At 52.3% G+C, this 21215-nt stretch overlaps 2 protein-coding genes across 3 annotated transcripts in view; one reads left to right on the top strand and one right to left on the bottom strand.

Annotated features, from left to right (window-relative positions):
• LOC125448454 (uncharacterized) overlaps positions 1–21215 on the bottom strand; it is a 130959-nt gene that overhangs the window by 47233 nt on the left and 62511 nt on the right. Inside the window, exons 15-17 of the mRNA XM_059641281.1 lie at positions 16105–16367; positions 7445–7533; positions 5380–5590 (exon numbers count right to left, since the gene is read on the bottom strand). Of these exons, the coding sequence (XP_059497264.1) occupies positions 5380–5590; positions 7445–7533; positions 16105–16367 (563 nt within the window). The remainder of the gene's footprint in view (positions 1–5379; positions 5591–7444; positions 7534–16104; positions 16368–21215) is intronic.
• Positions 10397–20670, top strand: LOC132206722 (trypsin-2-like). Of its 2 annotated transcripts, none has more exons than XM_059641427.1 (5): positions 10397–10436; positions 12593–12740; positions 16124–16377; positions 17914–18050; positions 20521–20670. In XM_059641427.1, exons 1-5 carry the CDS (start codon positions 10397–10399, stop codon positions 20668–20670), a joined length of 729 nt encoding a protein of 242 aa, XP_059497410.1. The 2 variants fall into 2 exon arrangements, with proteins under 2 accessions (XP_059497410.1, XP_059497409.1); XM_059641426.1 differs by having other exon boundaries at positions 12593–12746; positions 16124–16383.

Raw genomic sequence — 21215 nt, 5'->3', positions numbered from 1 at the left:
GCCCAAGAAGGCAGCTCACCGCCACCTTCTCAAGGGGCATCGAAGGATGGGCAAGAAATGCTGGCCAGCCAGCAATGCCTACAACCCACAAAATGAACAGGAGGGGAAAAATCTAAGGGTTTATCTAGGTAATGGTAGGGCCCTGGGAAGCATTGTCAAACTGAGAAACCTTGGGGTTCAGGCCCCTAGTTCCCTGAAAGTGCTGCCGTAGATAGACCCGACAGGCTGGGACATCTTTCCCTGGAGTGCAGGAAGTTGAGGGGTGATCTTATAGAGGTTTATAAAGTCACAAGGGGCACAGATAAAAGGTGAGGAGCAAAGATCTTTCCCCCGGGGTAGTTCAAAACGAGAGGGGTATAATTTTAAGGTGAGAGGGGAATGGTTTGAAATTGGACCCAAAAGGGCATCTTTTTCACCCAGGGAGGGGTGATATGTTTGGAGTGAGCTGCTGGAGGATGCGGTAAATGCAGCTACGACTGCAACATTTAAGAGTCGGTTGCACAAATACGAGAATAAGAAAGGTTTAGGGGCCGAATAGGTGGGACGAGATGAGTTTTGGGAAAACTGGCCAGCATGGACGAGATGGGCCGAATGGGCTGTTTCTGCGCTGTGTGGCCATGTGACTCTCCTTTCAGCACATGCAGATGGGCTGAATGGCCTCCTCCTCAATGTGTATTGCTTTGTAATGTCAGCCCAAGGTCATGGTTTGCATGCCCAGTCTCTGAGTGGGTGGATGAAGAGGAGCCAGGCTGTGAAAGGCCAGTGGATATGTATGGTTAGCCAATCCATAATAACCGGCCCATTCATGATGGTCTAGCCCTGTCCTGGTGTCTTTTACCAACAGGCATCTATCCAAATTAAACTAAAGGTCCAGAATCTCATTGCTCCCAGAGACAATGCAGAGAGATTAAAGTAAGGCAGATTGACCAATGTGATCACATCTGCACTAAACTACCACCGAGACAGCGGTGTTAACCAGAGTCACTGTGCTCTAGAGGCAGCTTTAGAGAGTTATGTCAGAGAGGTTAGATGGAGTGTATTAAAACTCTGCCACCTGTGGGCCGCCACTGACCCTCCTACAGTGCCTGCTCCCTCAGCACTGACCCTCCGACAGTGAGGCACTCCATCAGCACTGACTCTGCGACAGTGCCCACTCCCTCAGCACTGACCCTCCTACAGTGCCCGCGCCCTCAGCACTGACCCTCCGACAGTGAGGCACTCCATCAGCACTGACCCTGCAACAGTGCGGCGCTCCCTCAGCACTGACCCTCCAACAGTGCGGCGCTCCCTCAGCACCGACCCTCCGACAGTGCCCACTCCCTCAGCACTGACCCTCCGACAGTGACAACACCCTCAGCACTGACCCTCCGACAGTGCCCACACCCTCACCACTGACCCTCCGACAGTGCGGTGCTCCCTCAGCACTGACCCTCCGACAGTGCGGCACTCCCTCAGCACTGACCCTCCAACAGAGCGGCGCTCCCTCAGCACTGACCCTCCAACAGTGCCTGCTCCCTCAGCACTGACCCTCTGACAGTGCCTGCTCCCTCAGCACTGACCCTCTGACAGTACCCACTCCCTTAGCACTGACCCTCCGATAGTGCCCACTCCCTCAGCACTGACCCTCCAACAGTGCCTACTCCCTCAGCACTGACCCTCCGACAGTGCCAGCGCTCCCTCAGCACTCACCCTCCAACAGTGCGGCGCTCCCTCAGCACTGACCTTCCAACAGTGCCCAATCCCTCAGCACTGACCCTCTGACAGTGCGGCGCTCCCTCAGCACTGACCCTCCGACAGTGCGGCGCTCCCTCAGCACTGACCCTCCGACAGTGCCCGCTCCCTCAGCACTGACCCTCCGACAGTGCAGCGCTCCCTCAGCACTGACCCTCCGACAGTGCCCACTCCCTCAGCACTGACCCTCCGACAGTGCCCGCTCCCTCAGCACTGACCCTCCGACAGTGCAGCGCTCCCTCAGCACTGACCCTCCGACAGTGCCCGCTCCCTTAGCACTGACCCTCTGACAGTGCCTGCTCCCTCAGCACTGACCCTCCAACAATGCCCACTCCCTCAGCACTGACCCTCCAACAGTGCCCACTCCCTCAGCACTGACCCTCTAACAGTGCCCACTCCCTCAGCAGTGACCCTCCGACAGTGCCCGTTCCCTCAGCACTGACCATCCGACAGTGCCCGCTCCCTCAGCACTGACCCTCCGACAGTGCAGCGCTCCCTCAGCACTGACCCTCCGACAGTGCCCACTCCCTCATCACTGACCCTCCGACAGTGCCCACTCCCTCAGCACTGACCCTCCGACAGTGCAGCGCTCCCTCAGCACTGACCCTCCGACAGTGCCCGCTCCCTTAGCACTGACCCTCTGACAGTGCCTGCTCCCTCAGCACTGACCCTCCAACAGTACCCACTCCCTCAGCACTGACCCTCTGACAGTGCCCGTTCCCTCAGCATTGACCCTCCAACAGTGCCCACTCCCTCAGCACTGACCCTCTGACAATGTCCACTCCCACAGCACTGACCCTCCGACAGTGCCCGCTCCCTCAGCACTGACCTTCCGACAGTGCCCGCTCCCTCAGCACTGACCCTCCGACAGCACGGTGCTCTGGGAGGGAATTCCAGGAATTTGACCCAGGAAGGAACAGCGATTCATTTCCATGTCAGGACGATGAGGTGACCTGATGCTGATGCCACACATTTTTTTTATAAACGAGATGTAGACGCTGGTTGAGCAGCCAGTGTGGCATGTTCGGAGGGCAGTTTAGAGTCGCCACATTGCTGTGGGTCTGGAGTCACGTCTAAGCCCAGCCTGGGTGAGGAGAATGGCTCTTCCGGCCCTTGTGATGTACTTGTGTTCTCATTGCAATTATTAATAACTCATAGCAACGGAGCCTCGCTCGCACCAAGACATTCTGTCATTCAAACTATAATCGAGTGCCTCTCGCAGCTACCCAGGAATCACAGATTCACACAACATAGAAACAGGCCCTTCGGCCCTCTATGCCTGTGCTGGTTATCAGGCTCCAAACCACAATAATCCCATCCAGATGACCTCCTATGCCCTGGCGTTGTAAACCCTCATCCAGAAGCTTCTTAAAATGTAGCAAGCATATCTGCCTCCACACAGTAACACACACCCACACACACACACACACACACACACACACACAGTCACACACACACACAGACACTCACACACACACTCACACACACACTCACACACACACACACCCACACACACACACACACACACACACACACTCACACACCAACACACACACACACACACACACACACACACTCACACAGACACTCACACACACACCCACACACACACACACACACACACAGTCACACACACACACAGACACTCACACACACACTCACACACACACTCACACACACACACACACACACACCCACACACACACACACACTCACACACCAACACACACACACACACACACACTCACACAGACACTCACACACACACACTCACACACACACAGACACACACACACACACACACACACACACTCACACAGACACTCACACACACACACACACACACATGCACTCACACAGACACACACACACTCACACACACACACACACACACTCACACACATGCACACACACAGACACACACACACACCCACACACACACACACACACACCCATACACACACCCACACACACACTCACACAGACACTCACACGCGCACACACACACACACACACATGCACTCACACAGACACACACACACTCACACACACACACACACTCACTCGCACACACACTCACACGATAACACACACTCACACACTCACTCGCACACACACTCACACGATAACACACACACACACTCACTCACTCACAGACACTCACACACACACACACTCACTCACTCACACGCACTCACACAGACACTCACACACGCACTCACTCACATGCACTCACACAGACACTCACACACACACACACACACTCACTCACTCACACGCACTCACACAGACACTCACACACGCACTCACTCACATGCACTCACACAGACACTCACACACACACACACACACACACTCACTCACACGATAACACACACGCACACACACTCACTCACTCACACACGCGCGCTCACACACTCACACGATAACACACACGCTCACACACACTCACACGCTGTCACACACACGCTCACACAATAACACACACACATACTCACATACACACAGACTCACACACAGTAACACACACACAAACACACACACACACACTCACTCACATACGCACAGTAACACACACACTCACTCGCACACAGTAACACGCACACTCATTCAAATACACACAAGAACACACACACCCACTCACACACACACTCCCTCACATACACAGACTCGCACACAGTAACACACACACACAGTCACTCTCATACACACAGACTCACACACAGTAACACACACACTCACTCAAATACACACAGTAACACACACCCACTCACACACACTCACTCAAATACACACGGTAACACACACACCGACTCACACACATGCTCACATGCACACAGTTATACACACACAGTAACACACTCACTCACTCACACACCCAATAACACACACATTCACACACAGTAACACATGCACTCACTCACACACACGCAGTAACGCACACACAGTAACACGCACTCATTTACACACACAGTAACACACTCACTCACACGCATCCTTACACACATACATTTACGCGCACACACTCTCATACAGGCAGGACATATGCAATGAATCAACCTGTCAATTTATCATTTCACACCTCACCTGAATCCCATGTGGAGACACTAACTAAGAAGGGTACAAAATAAAACTGAGCCCCTTAGGGTTAAGAGAAATTCCGCTGCCGTGGCAACATCTATGCAGAGAGAAACAGAGTTAACGCTTCGGGTGCAGTGACCCATCATCGGAACTCTTGTTTGGAATACAGAGGTGGGAAGTGGGGAGGGAGTTACACTGTCCGCGAAGGTGGGGACAAATGCAAGCGAAAGAATGTTGGGGAAAGGGGTCACAGGACAGAAAGACGGAGAGAAAGAGGGAGAGAGAAGGTCCTGGCCTGAGCAGCAGAGACAGATCCAAACCGGGATTCACTTTTACATTCAAATCAACGGGATGGCCTCTGGGGTCCTGGCTTTTTGTGTGGGGTTTGTTGAACGTTCTTTGCCCCAGTCCTGCCTGGGCTATCTCCCTTGAGTCCAATTCTGTCCTTTGGCCTTGGTAGAGTGTAAAATGTTCAGAGTGTAATTCTCAAGAGCCAGCTATGTTACACATGAAATGCTGGCAGTTTCTCAGATGCAGGTGAGAGCAATTACAACATTCCTGAGTTACCTTTGACCTGAAACAGTCCTTGCCATCCTGAAGGAGACGAGGCTGTTCATGTGGCATTCTCTAACAGGGTCTGTGTTCGCGCTAACGTGTCTTGTCAGGGGATATCCAGGATCTGGCTGACTATGGCCAACGTAGGACTCAGGGATTGTAAAGGCAGTGTTGGGAAGTGGGTCCTTGCTTTTGCCAACTGGAGGCCAACCATCATGATTGGCTCCGAAAAAATACAGACCAGAGGATTATCACATTCCGAATAATGTGCGTCCCAGAACAATTGTAGTATTACCATTGTGGATCTACACTGATCGATGTAATCCTGATGAACGTTGGCTCATGTAGCCACACCCTGGAATATGATGGCAAACCAGATTCTCTCAAGTGAATGATCAAAACAAAGCAGGAGTAGGCCATTCAGCCCCTTGAACCTGCTTCAATAGGACATTAGCCGAAAGGTTTGTGTTCCCACGTACCCCTATTACCTCCTCCTGGTCATCTATATCAGCCTCAGAAATGTTCAATTTTCCCAACCTTCTGCGACAGAGAGTCCCAATATCATCAAGACTAAAATAATTCCAGAGATATATGCTTTCCTCCCCCAGCTCCCCCATCCACTTTGTGTAGATCACTCAGGATTTTACCCGCTTCAAACCCACTCTTCACTGTCTCAGAGAAACAAAGTCAGTCTGTCCAACACTCTCACAGAGTCATAGAGTCCTGTAGCATGGAGTCACACCCTTCGACCCATCCAGTCCATGCCGACCATAGTCCCAAACTAAACCAGCCCCACCTGCCTGCTCCTGGCCCATGACCCTCCAAAACTTTCCTCTTCATGTACTTATCCAAATTCCTTTTAAATATTATAACTGTGCCCACATCCACCACTTCCTTTGGAAGTTCATCCCACACACCAACCACTCTGTCTAAAACATTTACCCCAATGTCTTTTAAAAATCTCTTTCCTCTCACTTTAAAAATGTGCCCTCTAGTCTTGAAATTCCCCAACCAGGGGAAAGGACTCCAGCTTTTAGCCCAATCTGTACCCGTTATGGCTTTATAAACTTTTAGAAGGTCACCTCCCACATTCAAGTGAAAGGAAGCCCCAGCCTCTCCTTATAACCCAAACCCTCCACACCTGGCAACATCCTGGTAAATCTCTCCCGAACCCTCTCCAGTTTAATAATGTCCTTCCTGTAACAGGGCGACCAGAGCTGGGCACCGTGCTCCAGAAGAGGCCTCACCAACGTCCTGTACAACCTCAACATGACGTCCCCAACTCCTACACTCAAAGGGCTGAGTGATGAAGACAAGTGAGCTAAACGCCTTCTTAATCCCCCTGTCTATAACTGATGCAAACTTCAAAGAATTATGTACCTGAACCCCGAGGTCCCTCTGTTCTGCAGCATGACCTGGAGCCCTACTTTTAATTGTATAAGGCCTGCCATTGTTTTTACCAAAATGCTAATACCTTGCATTTATCGAAAAGCCTGCACAGCTAATTGAACAAGATCTCTTTGTAATCTTAGATAACCTTCCTCACTGTCCACCAATCTTGATGTCATCTGCAAACTCACTAACCTACATAGAACAACACAGCACAGAACAGGCCCTTCGGCCCTCGATGTTGCGCCGACCTGTGAACTAATCTAAGCCCCTCCCCCTATACTATCCCATCATTATCCATATGCTTATCCAAGGACTGTTTAAATGCCCCTAATGTGGCTGGGTTAACTACATTACTCCTGTATTCTCATCCAAAACACTCAGCTAAATGACAAACAGAAGTGGACCCAGCCCCTATCCCTGTGGAGCTAGGAGGGCCTTGCAGACTCGCGGGATCGCTTCCTGGGTCAAAGGGCAAGGGATGGCTGTGGTTCCTTCACTAGCCCCTAGAACGTCCTGAAAGGATTTCATTAGGACTGCACTCTGGCAGCCATTTAAACAATGTTGAGCCAGTCTAAATGAATCTCTCACAACCAATATCACCCCATCAAACCTCGGCCCCAAGCCTGTTATGCCAATTTGTGGTGCCCGAAACAGTTGCTTCACATAAGAGACTGTAATCTGTTACAGCTCCCCTGATAGAGGTTCTTAGCCTCGCTGAGGTCTTGTGGTAACTTAGAGGTTGAGTCCGGAGCAAATTTTGGTAAAGACTGGTCCCTACAATCATTGATACAGCAGCGTCATGAGGACTGGGCGGCCATTTTGATTGGTTCTGATTCGGATGTTGCTGAGCCATTCAACTGCTGGCAGTTGTCTTAACCTCATCGAAAACCCCGACGCGGACTCCCATGCTTCTCAATTTGCTGTTTAGCCCCAATAGCGTCTCAGAATGAGAGGAGGCTTGCAGTCAGAATATTCTTCAACTAAACCCATCAAGTTGTGAAAGGTTTTAGTGCCTGGTGCCTCAGGCTCCCAATAACCGAAAAAGCTGCGCCACCACAAGCTGTCAGGAGAATTACCTGTTGCTTTTCAAGTGCCCCGATGCCTTTTGCTGGGAATTCTTTCCACATAATGGGCCTAGTCTGTGATGGGATGTTTGATTGGCGTTACAAATAACAGCGTGATGTCAGAACTGGAGAACGGTTGCGAGTGGATTTCTTCAGGATCTTGGTTTTCTCTAGTTGGCCCTGAAATAGCTCCACTTAGGCTGCTATCCTCTCACCAAGTTACCCTTTATTTACACATGGAGAGCACACGACACTGACCCAGCTCCCTCAGAGACAGCTCTCAGAATGATCAGAGTCTCTGACCCTCCTCTTTCTATGACAGCCAGGGCTCCCTGATTGGACCAGGCTAACAGCCCCAATGAGTAAACTCAGATTCTCTAGGGTCCACCAGGCTGACCTACTGTCACAGCAGATACATGGGAACTCCAGCCCCTCTGAAAGTTCACTCCGAGCCAATCAATACCCTGACTTTGTAAATGTCTGACCATTCCTTCCTTGTCACTGGGTCAAGTTCCTGGAATTCCCTCCCGAAGGGGCATTGTGGATCAATTTACAGCATATGGACTGAAGCAGTTCAATAAGGCAGCTCACCCCCACCTTCTCAAGGGGGGCAACTAGGGACGGGAAATAAATATTGGGCCCAGCTGGTGACACCCGCACTGGGTCTCCCTCGGCACTGACCCTCTGACAGCGCCCGCTCCCTCGGCACTGACCCTCCGACAGTGCCCGCTCCCTCAGCACTGACCCTCCGACGTGCCCGCTCCCTCGGCACTGACCCTCCGACAGTGCCCGCTCCCTCAGCACTGACCCTCCGACGTGCCCACTCCCTCAGCACCGACCCTCCGACAGTATGGCGCTCCCTCAGCACTGACCCTCCGACAGTGCAGCACTCCCTCAGCACTGACCCTCCGACAGTGCCCGCTCCCTCAGCACTGACCCTCCGACAGTGCCCACTCCCTCAGCACTGACCCTCTGACAGTGCCCACTCCCTCGGCACTGACCCTCCGACGGTGCCAACTCCCTCATCACTGACCCTCCGACAGTGCCCACTCCCTCAGCACCGACCCTCCAACAGTATGGCGCTCCCTCAGCACTGACCCTCCGACAGTGCAGCACTCCCTCAGCACTGACCCTCCAACAGTGCCCGCTCCCTCAGCACTGACCCTCTGACAGTGCCCACTCCCTCGGCACTGACCCTCCGACAGCGCCCGCTCCCTCAGCACTGACCCTCCGACAGTGCGGCACTCCCTCAGCACTGACCCTCTGACAATGCCCACTCCCTCAGCACTGACCATCTGACAGTGCCCACTCCCTCAGCACTGACCCTCCGACAGTGCCCACTCCCTCAGCACTGACCCTCCGACAGTGTGGCGGTCCCTCAGCACTGACCCTCCGACAGCGCCCGCTCCCTCAGCACTGAACCCCCGACAGTGCCCACTCCCTCAGCACTGACCCTCCGACAGTGCGGCACTCCCTCAGCACTGACCCTCCGACAGTGCCCACTCCCTCAGCACTGACCGTCCAACAGTATGGCGCTCCCTCAGCACTGACCCTCCGACAGTGCCCGCTCCCTCAGCACTGACCCTCCGACAGTGCCCACTCCCTCGGCACTGACCCTCCGACGGTGCCAACTCCCTCATCACTGACCCTCCGACAGTGCCCACTCCCTCAGCACTGACCCTCCGACAGTGCAGCACTCCCTCAGCACTGACCCTCCGACAGTGCCCGCTCCCTCAGCGCTGAACCTCCGACAGTGCCCACTCCCTCGGCACTGACCCTCCGACGGTGCCCACTCCCTCATCACTGACCCTCCGACAGTGCCCACTCCCTCGGCACTGACCCTCCGACGGTGCCCACTCCCTCAGCACTGACCCTCCGACAGTGCCTGCTCCCTCAGCACTGACCCTCCAACATGCGGCACTCCCTCAGCACTGACCCTCTGACAGTGCAGCACTCCGTCAGCACTGACCCTCCGACAGTGCAGCACTCCCTCAGCACTGACCCTCCGACAGCGCCCACTCCCTTGGCACTGACCCTCCGACAGTGCCCACTCCCTCAGCACTGACCGTCCGACAGTGCAGCACTCCCTCAGCATGGACCCTCAGCCCTGACCCTCTGACAGTCCGGTCCTCCCTGGGTGCTGCGAATGGAAATTCCAGGCTGAGTTCTGTGTGCCGTGTGCACTGAAATGTTGGCTTTGTGCCTGAGAATGAGTGACATCCGAGCTGTGACCAGTCGGTAATTTGGGATTTGTAACATTAATGCTGGACAATTATTCGATTTCTCTGTGATGTTTTCCTCGGAGGCAAGCTGTTGACTGTCCTCGATTACTTCTTAATCTCTGCTGGATAATTCAATCTCAAAATCCTGTGAATGGCAACATGTGTCTGTCATTAGCTTGGATTGGCTCTCATTATTCTTTCTCCAAATGAATGTTGTGGGATTTGGAATGCCAATTGAAATTGTGTTTGCTCTCCCTGGTGAAAGATACCCATCTGGCCCAGATAACAAGCTGCCTTTCTCAGTATAAAAATTACACTCTCTCCCTCTCCTGTTCTGTGTCTGTTCTGACAATGGAGTTGCTGATTCTCGCCCTGCTGCTGGGAACTGCTGGTAATCCCATCATCATGACTTCTCTTTCTTTTCCCTCTCACTGTCTCTTGCGATTTTCTTGCAATATTCTCTTCCACTCTTGGAGTCCTGTGTCCTTTCTGGTTTACAGATAAATGTGAGGTGATTCACTTTGGGAGGAATGACAGGAAGGCAGAATACCGGGTCAATGGAAAGATTCTTGGTAGTGTAGATGTGCAGAGGGATCTTGGTGTCCATGTACATAGATCCCTGAAAGTTGCCACCCAGGTTGATAGTGCTGTTAAGAAGGCTTACGGTGTGTTAGGTTTTATTGGTAGAGGGATTGAGTTCCGGAGCTGTGATGTCATGCTGCAACTGTACAAAACGCTAGTGAGGCCTCATTTGGAATATTGTGTGCTGTTCTGGTCGCCCCATTACAGGAAGGATGTGGAAGCATTGGAGAAGGTGCAGAGGAGATTTACCAGGATGCTGCCTGGTCTGAGCACAGGCCATATGAAGAAAGGCTGAGGGACTTGGGTCTGTTATCATTGGAGAGAAGGAGGCTAAGGGGGGATTTAATAGAGACATACAAGATGATCAGTGGATTAGATAGGGTGGAAAGTGAGAGTCTTTTTCCGAGGATGATGACTTCAGCTTGTATGAGAGGGCATAGCTACAAATTGAGGGGTGATAGATTTAAGACAGATGTCAGAGGCAGGTTCTTTACTCAGAGAGTGGTAAGGGCGTGGAACGCCCTTCCTGCCAATGTAGTTAACTCAGCCACATTAGGGGCATTTAAACAGTCCTTGGATAGGCATATGGATGATGATGGGATAGTATAGGGGGAGGGGCTTAGATTAGTTCACAGGTTGGTGCATGATTGAGGGCCGAAGGGCCTGTTCTGCGCTGTATTATTCTATGTTCTATGTTTAGTGCATCTTTCATAGCTCAAAGTTCCGAGGAGAACTGAAGGGAGTAAGAGATGAGGGGCAGATCGTTAGTAAATTTGGAGAGTGCTTATCTGGAAGCAAAACAGCTGCTGAGGTTTTGAGCTAAGCCCCCCAGATGATGGCTTTCAGACAGATTTGGTGTAATCCTGGATTGCACCTCGTTATATGATATTGAAGAGGAGTTAATATATTTGTTTTGCCGTGTACTATCATAGATTTCCTTCAGGCTATATGTTCAACAACATATCCACTTAAATACGAATGTGAGCTCAAAAACATGATATTTCTTAATCATTCTGGCTCGATTCCCTCGGGTAATATTTGAAAGTTATGAGCAATTATTCCCAGGTTTATCATAAAAGTTAAAGAGGTTAAAATAAATGCCCAAAATCCTCCTAATTGGCTCAGTTTTCAGACTCAGTTTGAAAGAAATATTGGATCAGGTATCTCTTTCCAACAAGTAGTTACTCTCATCAAAGCGATTTAGTTATTATCTGTGAATATTCATACAATGTTCTAATCTGTTTTTAAAAATCCCCGTACATACAGACAGACACATGTAAAGACCAGGAATAAACACAGGAATGGAGAGGAAAAATTGGAAATAGTTAAATTTCCTTTTGCCCCTAAATCCTGATTGAATTTCATGCAGATCTGAAACTTACTCCACAACATCCCTTTCTCTAGATGCTTTCGCTGATTTGCAAAAGGCGCAGGGTGGCGGGGTCACTTGCAAACTGTATCCGCTATGTTAACTGCAAATTGCAGCTTAAAAACAAAGAAAAGTCAACTGTTTTTCTTGAGGTTCAATGTAGTTTATTCTAGATGCAGAGGAGAGAAAAACAGCTTGCGAGAGGCTGGGGATCAAATTGTGCTGAGCAGTACTATTACCCGACAACCAATCATGCAAGCCAAAGGCCATTGTCATCAGCAACTAGCCACTAGTCCATAGACCAATCGCTTTCTTGTTGCCAACCAGAGCTCCATTTGTACGCAGGAGCCCACGACACCAGTTTGTCTGCAAACCCTCATGTCTATTGTAGCTTCTCAAAGCAACTGCACAAATAATGCATGCCATGAAGGCCCCGTGACTTTCTCTTCAGTACATGCTCCAATCCCATAACACACCGTTTTCTAAAAATTAAAACCTCCTTCTCTTTTTCAGTCGACAGCTCTTAAAAACGTGATGACGAGGCTTCTCGTCACTCTAGCCCTCTGAGTTCCTCATTAATTGGGTTCTTTCTGCAGTTGCATTCTCCGGAGATGAAAAGATAGTCGGCGGTCATGAATGCACCCAACATAACATTCCCTGGCAGGCGTCCTTAAATATTGGGTACCACGCCTGTGGAGCTTCCCTTATCAATGACCGATGGTTGGTTTCAGCTGCACACTGTTGGTATTAGTAAGTATCTCGCTGTCTCATGCTTACTTGTCTACGAAACAATCCTGCAAATTGTACACTCTGCTCTACATGCTGGCTCAGTTCCCTGGTCTCCAAGTTCAGGAATGTCAGGAAAGTGAGGGGAATCGAATGGTTTTTGGTGAGGAGAATGGCAAGCAAGACCGGGGAGGCTATGGTTTTAGCTAGACGGAGATCACATCTGGAGTGGAGGTTAAAATTTGTTGGAATTCCCTTCCTCGAACGGGCAGTGGATACTGAATCTTTTGATGTTTCTAAGGCAAAAATCAATTTCTGACGACCATGCGATGGAAGACTACTTGGGGCTGGTGTTCCTCCAGCCCCACACCGTGTTCCTTCAGCCCCACACCATGTTCCTCCAGCTCCACACTGTGTTCCTCCAGCCCCACACTGTGTTCCTCCAGCCCCACACTGTGTTCATCCAGCTCCACACTGTGTTCCTCCAGCTCCACTCTGTGTTCCTCCAGCCCCACACTGTGTTCCTCCAGCTCCACACTGTGTTCCTCCAGCCTCAGACTGTGTTCCTCCAGCTCCACACTGTGTTCCTCCAGCTCCACACTGTGTTCCTCCAGCCCCACACTGTGTTCCTCCAGCCCCACACTGTGTTCCTCCAGCTCCACACTGTGTTCCTCCAGCTCCACACTGTGTTCCTCCAGCTCTACGCTGTGTTCCTCCAGCTCCACACTGCGTTCCTCCAGCCCCACACTGCGTTCCTCCAGCCCCACACTGTGTTCCTCCAGCTCCACACTGTGTTCCTCCAGCCCCACACTGTGTTCCTCCAGCCTCAGACTGTGTTCCTCCAGCTCCACACTGTGTTCCTCCAGCCCCACACTGTGTTCCTCCAGCCCCACACTGTGTTCCTCCAGCTCCACACTGTGTTCCTCCAGCTCTACGCTGTGTTCCTCCAGCTCCACACTGCGTTCCTCCAGCTCCACACTGCGTTCCTCCAGCTCCACACTGCGTTCCTCCAGCCCCACACTGCGTTCCTCCAGCTCCCCACTGTGTTCCTCCAGCCCCACACTGCGTTCCTCCAGCCCCACACTGCGTTCCTCCAGCCCCACACTGTGTTCCTCCATGATAGTAAAGTATAAGGTAGGGTTGGAGGTTAGATAGACCTTAGGATTAGGATAAAGGTTTGGCACAACATTGTGGGCCGAAGGGCCTGTACTGTGCTGTACTGTTTTATATATGGTGTAGGACTGGGAGAGTTGAGGCTGAAATCAGGTCAGCCCGGCTGTGTTGAACGGCAGACGGGCCCGATGGGCAGAGTGGCCCACTCCTGTTTCTTGTTTGTCTGGATTTGGAAATGTCGGAGAAGGGGGGAAATGGGGGGAGGGGGGAACGGCTGTCGGATGTCAAGGCTGGAGAGTCTGACCGAATGTTGGGCTGGAAAAGTGTTAAAGAATTTTGACAAAGTGGATCGAGGGGAAGATGTTGCTAATTGTGAGAGTGGGTGTGAGAGGGAGGGCGAGAGGAGAATGTGGAGGGAGGGGGTTGGGTGTGGTCATTGATAGAACACAGACCCGAATAAACCCAATGTGGAGTTTGGGGTGGGTGCCTGTCCCCAGGGAGTAGAGGGAATGTGGGACTCGCTCCCACAGGGAGTGGGGGGGGGAATGTGCGGCTCACTCCCACAGGGAGTGGGGAGAGGAGGGTGTGGGACTTGCTCCCTCAGGGAATGGGGTGAGGGTGTTGGATTCGCTCCCATAGGGAGTGGGGGGGGGTGCGATTGTGGGATTCACTTCCAAAGGGATTGGGGGGGAATGTGGGACTCACGCCCACAGAGAGTTGGGGGGAATGTGGAACTCACTCCCATAGGGAATGGGGGTGGGAATGTGGGACTCACTCCCACAGGGAATGTTGGGGGAGGGAATGTGGGGCTCAATCCCACAGGGAATGTTGGGGGAGGGAATGTGGGCCTCACTCCCACAGGGAATGTCGGGAGGTGGGGATGTGGGACTCGTTCCTACAGGGAATGGGGGGATCATGGGACTCACTCCCACAGGGAGTTGTGGTAGTGGGGAATGTGGGGCTCACTCCCACAGGGAATGTCAGGAGGTGGGGATCTGGGACTCGTTCCTACATGGAATGGGGGTGGGGTGGAATGGTGGTGATGTATTGAAGGGTGGAAGCTGGATAAATGCATGAGGGGGGGAAGGGAGAGAAGGAGGCAGTGACTGGGACAGGAGAGATGAAGGGAACCGTGTGGGAAAAGAATGATAGAAGGGATCATCACAGCCTGCTCTGACCATGAATCCTCTCACTGTTTCTCCGTGACTCCCTTGGGAGAGGGAATGAGCAATGCCACAGATAGGAGCAAGCCATTCGGCCCATCGAACCTGCTCCCCAAGTGAAAGCAAAGCTGATGGCTGATTGGCCGTGAGTGACTTCAATCTGTAAATCCTTGTCCTACCCTCACTCTCTGACCTTGGAGAGGGCCCAGATAGGCTTTGGTTAAGAATTGTTCATGAGTTGGGGGAGTCTCTGGCTGGGCTGGCGTTTAATGCCTGTCCCGAATTGCTCAGAGGTCAACCACATTGCGGGGAGCCTGGAGTCACATGTAGGCCCAGACCTGGGGTTAAGGATAGAGGATCTCTTACCCACTAAGTGACAGTACAGAACTAGATTTCAAGAATCTGCCAGGAGACCAACAACAGACGGATCATTCAAACTCTCTCGAAAGATCATTTTTTCATGCCCGGTCGAGGCAGAAATTCAAAACATTGCAGGGTAAAGCTGGGTGTTGGGGAGGGGTGAGTTCTGCTTTCTGAAGCTCTCTCTGAACGCGCCCTTGCCTCATTGACCATTCTTGGTTCCTGCAGGCTGGTTTGGGAGATCCTGACTGATCCAGGCCACTCAGAGTGGCAGGAAAGCGGGAGAGAGCCATTAATAAAATACACACCATCCCGGCCTTTATTAATAGGAAGCAGAAGTGGGAGGGGGTGAGATGCACTTTAATGGAGGCATTGGAGGGGGGAATGGGATGGTTATTTCATCAGGGGTATGGGGAAAAGGGGCAGGGGGATTGGTGCTGGGCAAAAGAGCCAGCACAGGTACGATGGGACAAATGGCCTCCATCTGAAAACAATGTGCTTGGAGCAGCTGAGGGGCTTTGTCACTCAGTGAATCGAAATGGGATGTCCCTGCCCAGTGTGAGTGTGTGTGTGAGTGTGTGAGTGTGTGTGAGTGTGTGTGAGTGTGTGTGAGTGTGTGTGAGTGTGTGAGTGTGTGTGAGTGTGTGAGTGTGTGTGAGTGTGTGCATGCGTGCGGGGTTGGGGGGGGGGTGTGGTGTGTGTTGGGGGGGGGATGTGGTTGGTCACTTAGCAGTGACCCTCTGTACCTTGTGCCCTCTCTGATAGCCCAAGCATGATGGTGGTCGCACTGGGAGATCCCAACTGGAGCCAGTTCGAGGGGACGGAGCAGTTCATTCGCGTCGACAACGTCTTCAGTCATAACAAATACAACTATTACACCATGGACCATGACATCATGCTGATCAAACTGGCAGAGCCCTGCATTATTAATGATTATATTCAGCCAGCCATACTTCCAACAGAATGTGCGGTGGAGGGGACCATGTGTACAGTCTCTGGCTATGGAAACCTGCAGAGCAGTGGATGTAAGTGATTTCTCAGAAAGGGATGGGTGTATGTCAGCTCGCATCCTTGTTCCCCACCACCCCCCTGACCCAACCCAGGGCGACAGGCTTTCTGCCATCGTCCCCGCGATGCACAGCACGATACCAAGTTTTGCTCCCGTAGCGTACGCACATATTTTCCCAGAACAAGTCGCCCACAATTTCGTCAGTTTCAGACCCAACCCCTCTGTACCAGCAAACTGAGCTCAAACCCGGCCCGCACTGTCGGGGGGTCAGTGCTGAGGGAGCGGGCACTGTCGGAGGGTCAGTGCTGAGGGAGCGGGCACTGTCGGAGGGTCAGTTCTGAGGGAGCGGGCACTGTCGGAGGGCCAGTGCTGAGGGAGTGGGCACTGTCGGAGGGTCAGTGCTGAGGGAGTGGGCACTGTCGGAGGGTCAGTGCTGATGGAGTGGGGACTGTCGGAGGGTCAGTGCTGAGGGAGCGGGCACTGTCGGAGGGTCAGTGCTGAGGGAGCGGGCACTGTCGGAGGGTCAGTGCTGAAGGAGTGGGCACTGTCGGAGGGTCAGTGCTGAGGGAGTGGGCACTGTCGGAGGGTCAGTGCTGAGTGAGTGGGGACTGTCGGAGGGTCAGTGCTGAGGGAGTGGGCACTGTCGGAGGGTCAGTGCTGAGTGAGTGGGGACTGTTGGAGGGTCAGTGCTGAGGGATGATTTTGCGCCTGACACACTGGGGCATCGTTTATCCCCTAGTCTCTGAGAGTGAAAATGTCTTATTTGTGAACGTGTCTGTGTGAGAGAGAATGTGTGTGTGTGTGTGTGTGTGTGTGTGTGTGTGTCTGTGTGTCTGTGTGTCAGTGTGTATGCATGTGTCAGTGTGCGTGTGTGTGTGAGTGTGTGTGTCAGCGAATGTGTGAGTCAGTGTGAGTTTGTGTGTGTGTATGTGTTTATTTGTGAGTGTGTGTGTGCATGGCAGTGTGTGAGCTAGTTTGAATGTGTATGTCAGTGTGAGTGTCAGGAGTGTGATTGTGTCAGTGTGAGCGTGAGTGTCAGTGTGAGTGTGTGTGTGTATGAATGTGTGTGTGTGCATGTGTGAGCGAGTGAGGGTAGTTGTGAGTGTGAGCGAGTGAAGGTGGGTGTGAGCGAGCGAGAGTGTGTTTTGGTGTGAGCGAGTGAGGGTGTGAGTGGGTGTGAGCGAGCGAGGGTGTGTGTGAGTGAGGGTGAGTGTGAGTGTGAGCGAGTGAGGGTGTGTGAGTGGGTGTGAGCGAGCGAGGGTGTGTGTGAGTGTGAGTGTGTGTGAGTGTGTGTGAGTGTGAGTGTGGGTGAGTGTGAGTGTGTGTGAGTGTGAGTGAGGGTGAGTGTGAGTGTGTGTGAGTGTGAGCGAGTGAGGGTGAGTGTGAGCGAGCGAGGGTGAGTGTGAGTGAGGGTGTGTGTGAGTGTGAGTGTGTGTGAGTGTGAGCGAGCGAGGGTGAGTGTGAGTGAGGGTGTGTGTGAGTGTGAGTGTGTGTGAGTGTGAGCGAGCGAGGGTGAGTGTGTTACCTTGCTGTGTCTATATTGCAGCGTATTACCCCGACCGCCTGTACTGTGTCAATGTGCCGATTGTGAGCCAGGCAGAGTGCGACGCCTCCTATCCCGGCCTCATCACCAGCACCATGGTGTGTGCTGGCTACCCAGAGGGGGGCAAAGATGCCTGCCAGGTTAGTGCCCTCTCCCCCCAGTACCCACCTCCTGGTGCCTGCCCTCTGGGTATCCCCGTGCCTGCCTCCCCTCTCCCTCTCTCTCTCTCTCTCTCTCTCTCTCTCTCTCTGTCACTCCTTCCCTCTCTCTCTCTCTCTCTGTCACTCCTTCCCTCTCTCTCTCTCTCTCTCTCTCTCTCTGTCACTCCTTCTCTCTCTCTCTCTCTCTGTCACTCCTTCCCTCTCTCTCTCTCTCTATCTCTCTGTCACTCCTTCTCTCTCTCTCTCTCTCTCTCTCTCTGTCACTCCTTCTCTCTCTCTCTCTCTGTCACTCCTTCTCTCTCTCTGTCACTCCTTCTCTCTCTCTGTCACTCCTCTCTCTCTCTCTCTCTCTCTCTCTCTCTCTCTGTCTCACTCTCTCTCTCTGTCCCATGCTGTCTGTCACTCCTCTCTCTCTCTCTCTCTCTCTGTCTCACTCTCTCTCTCTCTCTCCCCCACGCTGTCTGTCACTCCTTCTCTCTCTCTCTCCCTCCCAGGCTGTCTGTCACTCCATCTCTCTCTCTCTCTGTCTCTCTCCCACACTGTGTCACTCCTTCACTCTCTCTTTATCTCTCTCTTCATCTCTCCCCCACTGTCTGTCACTCCTTCACTCTTTATCTCATTCTCTCATTCTCTTTGTCTTTCCTTTCTCTCTGTGTGTCTCTTTCGCTCTCTCTCCCTCTTGGTCACACTCCGTCTCTGTCCCACTTTCTCTCTGTCTCTATATCTCTCATTCTCTCACTCTTTCTCCCTCACTCTCTGTCTCTGGATCTCTGTCATTCTCTCTCTCTCTGTCCCTCTCTCTCTCTGTCTCTCTCTCTCTGTCTCTATCTCTCTCTGTCTCTCTCTCTCTCTCTCTCTCTCTCTCTGTGTTCTCTCTCTCTGTTTGAATGGCTCTCTCTCTTATTCTGTTCTCTCTCTCTGTCTCTCCCTCGCTCCCTCACTCTCTCACACTGTCTCTGTTTCTCTCTGTCTGTGTCTCTGTCTCTTTCTCTCTCTCTAATTCTTTATCTCTCTCTTTCTGTCTCACTCTCTCTTGTTCTCTCTCCCTCTGCCTCTCTCTCTCTCTTTTTCTCTCTCCCTCTGCCTCTCTGTCTCACTGTCTCTATGTCTCTGTCACTCTCTCTCTCTCTCTCTCACTCTGTCTGTGCCTCTGTCTGTGTCTCTCTTTCTCTGTCTCTCACTGTGTCGTTCTCATGCTCTCTCTGTCTCCCACTGTCTCTCTTTCTCTCTTTTTCACTTTCCCTCTTTCTCTCTCTGGCTCTCTCTCACTCTCTCTCTCTCTCTCTCTCTACCTCTCTCTCTCTCTACCTCTCTTTCTCTATCTCTCTCTCTTTATTACTATTTTTCCCTCTTTCTCTCTGTCTGTATCTGTCTCTCTCTCTCTCTACCTCTCTTTCTCTATCTCTCTCTCTTTATTACTATTTTTCCCTCTTTCTCTCTGTCTGTATCTGTCTCTCTCTCTCTACCTCTCTTTCTCTATCTCTCTCTCTTTATCACTATTTTTCCCTCTTTCTCTCTGTCTGTATCTGTCTCTCTCTCTCTACCTCTCTTTCTCTATCTCTCTCTCTTTATCACTATTTTTCCCTCTTTCTCTCTGTCTGTATCTGTCTCTCTCTCTCTACCTCTCTTTCTCTATCTCTCTCTCTTTATCACTATTTTTCCCTCTTTCTCTCTGCCTGTATCTGTCTCTCTCTCTTTTACTCTCTGTCTCTCTTTCTCTGTCTTCCTCTCACTCTCAGTCTGTCTTTCGCTGCCTCTCCACGTTTCTCTGTCTCTCTCATTCACTTTCACTTTGCAAAAATAGAAGTACGTGAGAAAGGAGGGGAAATGGAGGGAGGGAGGTGGTGTATGGGGTGGGGGCTGTTGTATGGGGAGTGGGGGGTTGTTGTATGGTGGGTGATGTGGCATATGGGGGTGGTGTATAGGGGGTGGGGTTTGGTGTATGGGATTGGGAGGTGGTGTATGGGGGTGGGGGAGATGTATAGAGTGGGGATTGGTATGGTGGGTGGGGGTGGGAGGTAGGGTGTGGGGTTGGTGTATGGGGGTGGGGTGGTTTATGGGGGGTTGGGGATGGTGTATGGGGGGGTGGGTGGTTGGTGTATGAGGGTGAGGTTGTGGATGGCAGGTGGGAGGTGGTGTATGGGGGTGAGGAGATGTATGGGGTGGTGAGGTGTATGTGGTGTGGGGGGTTGGTGTGTGAGGGTGGGGGGGTGGTGTATGGGGTGGTGGGTGGTGTATGGGGGTGGTGTATGGGGCTGGAGGTGAAGAGGAACACAGTGAACATGGAGGGAGTTGATTGCAGAGGGAGTTGGGGGGGTGAATGAGGGGAGGGACACGAGGGTGGGGGAGTTTGGTGACGGAGCTGAGTGCTGAGCTTTACTGTGTTAATAACCTTGCCTCCTGGTTTACTCCCCCCACACCGCCCCCCCCCCCCCTCTCTCCGGCACAGGGAGATTCCGGAGGTCCTCTGGTCTGCGACGGGATCCTGCAGGGGGTCGTGTCCTGGGGTTATGGATGTGCCGAGCCCAATTACCCTGGAGTTTACACTAAGGTCTGCTCACTATTGACCTGGATTTACGACACTATGGCCAATAACTAAATTCCTCACCATCTTCCCCCACCCTCCCCTCCCCTCCCACCCCCAACCCCTGAGATTTCTCACAGCCTGGTGCCCTGTGGACTTGTGCCTGAGCTGCTCACAACCGTATCGTCCCAACTGAAATAAAGAATTTACACAACACGCAGCGCCATCTGGTCTCGATTTCCTTCGGCTTCTACAAACTGGGAAAGCCTCCCTCTGATGTGCGGGGTGGTCGGGGGGGTGCGGAGCGGGGGGGGGGGGTTGGGGGCGTGCTGCGAAAGCTCTTTCACAGCCACCAGACAAACAAGCTCAAAGCAAGGTTAGGCTCTCGTTTCTTTTTTTTAATTTTCATTTCTCATTCGCAAAACGAGGCCTTCGCTGGCCAGTCCACCATTTAGTGCCCCATCCCGAGTTAAGAGTCAACCACATCGCTGTGGTTCTGGAGTCACATGTAGGCCCAGACCAGGTAAGGATGGCAGTTTCCTTCCCTAAAGGGCATTAGTGAACCAGGATGTTCATCTCCGCCGTCATCCCTAGACTCTTCATCCCAGACTTTCATTGAA

Source organism: Stegostoma tigrinum, chromosome 41, assembly GCF_030684315.1.
Source record: "Stegostoma tigrinum isolate sSteTig4 chromosome 41, sSteTig4.hap1, whole genome shotgun sequence".
In the NCBI taxonomy this organism is placed as follows: domain Eukaryota; kingdom Metazoa; phylum Chordata; class Chondrichthyes; order Orectolobiformes; family Stegostomatidae; genus Stegostoma; species Stegostoma tigrinum.
The sequence above is the reverse complement of the archived record's forward strand: the minus strand, read 5'-3'. Positions and strand labels throughout refer to the sequence as shown.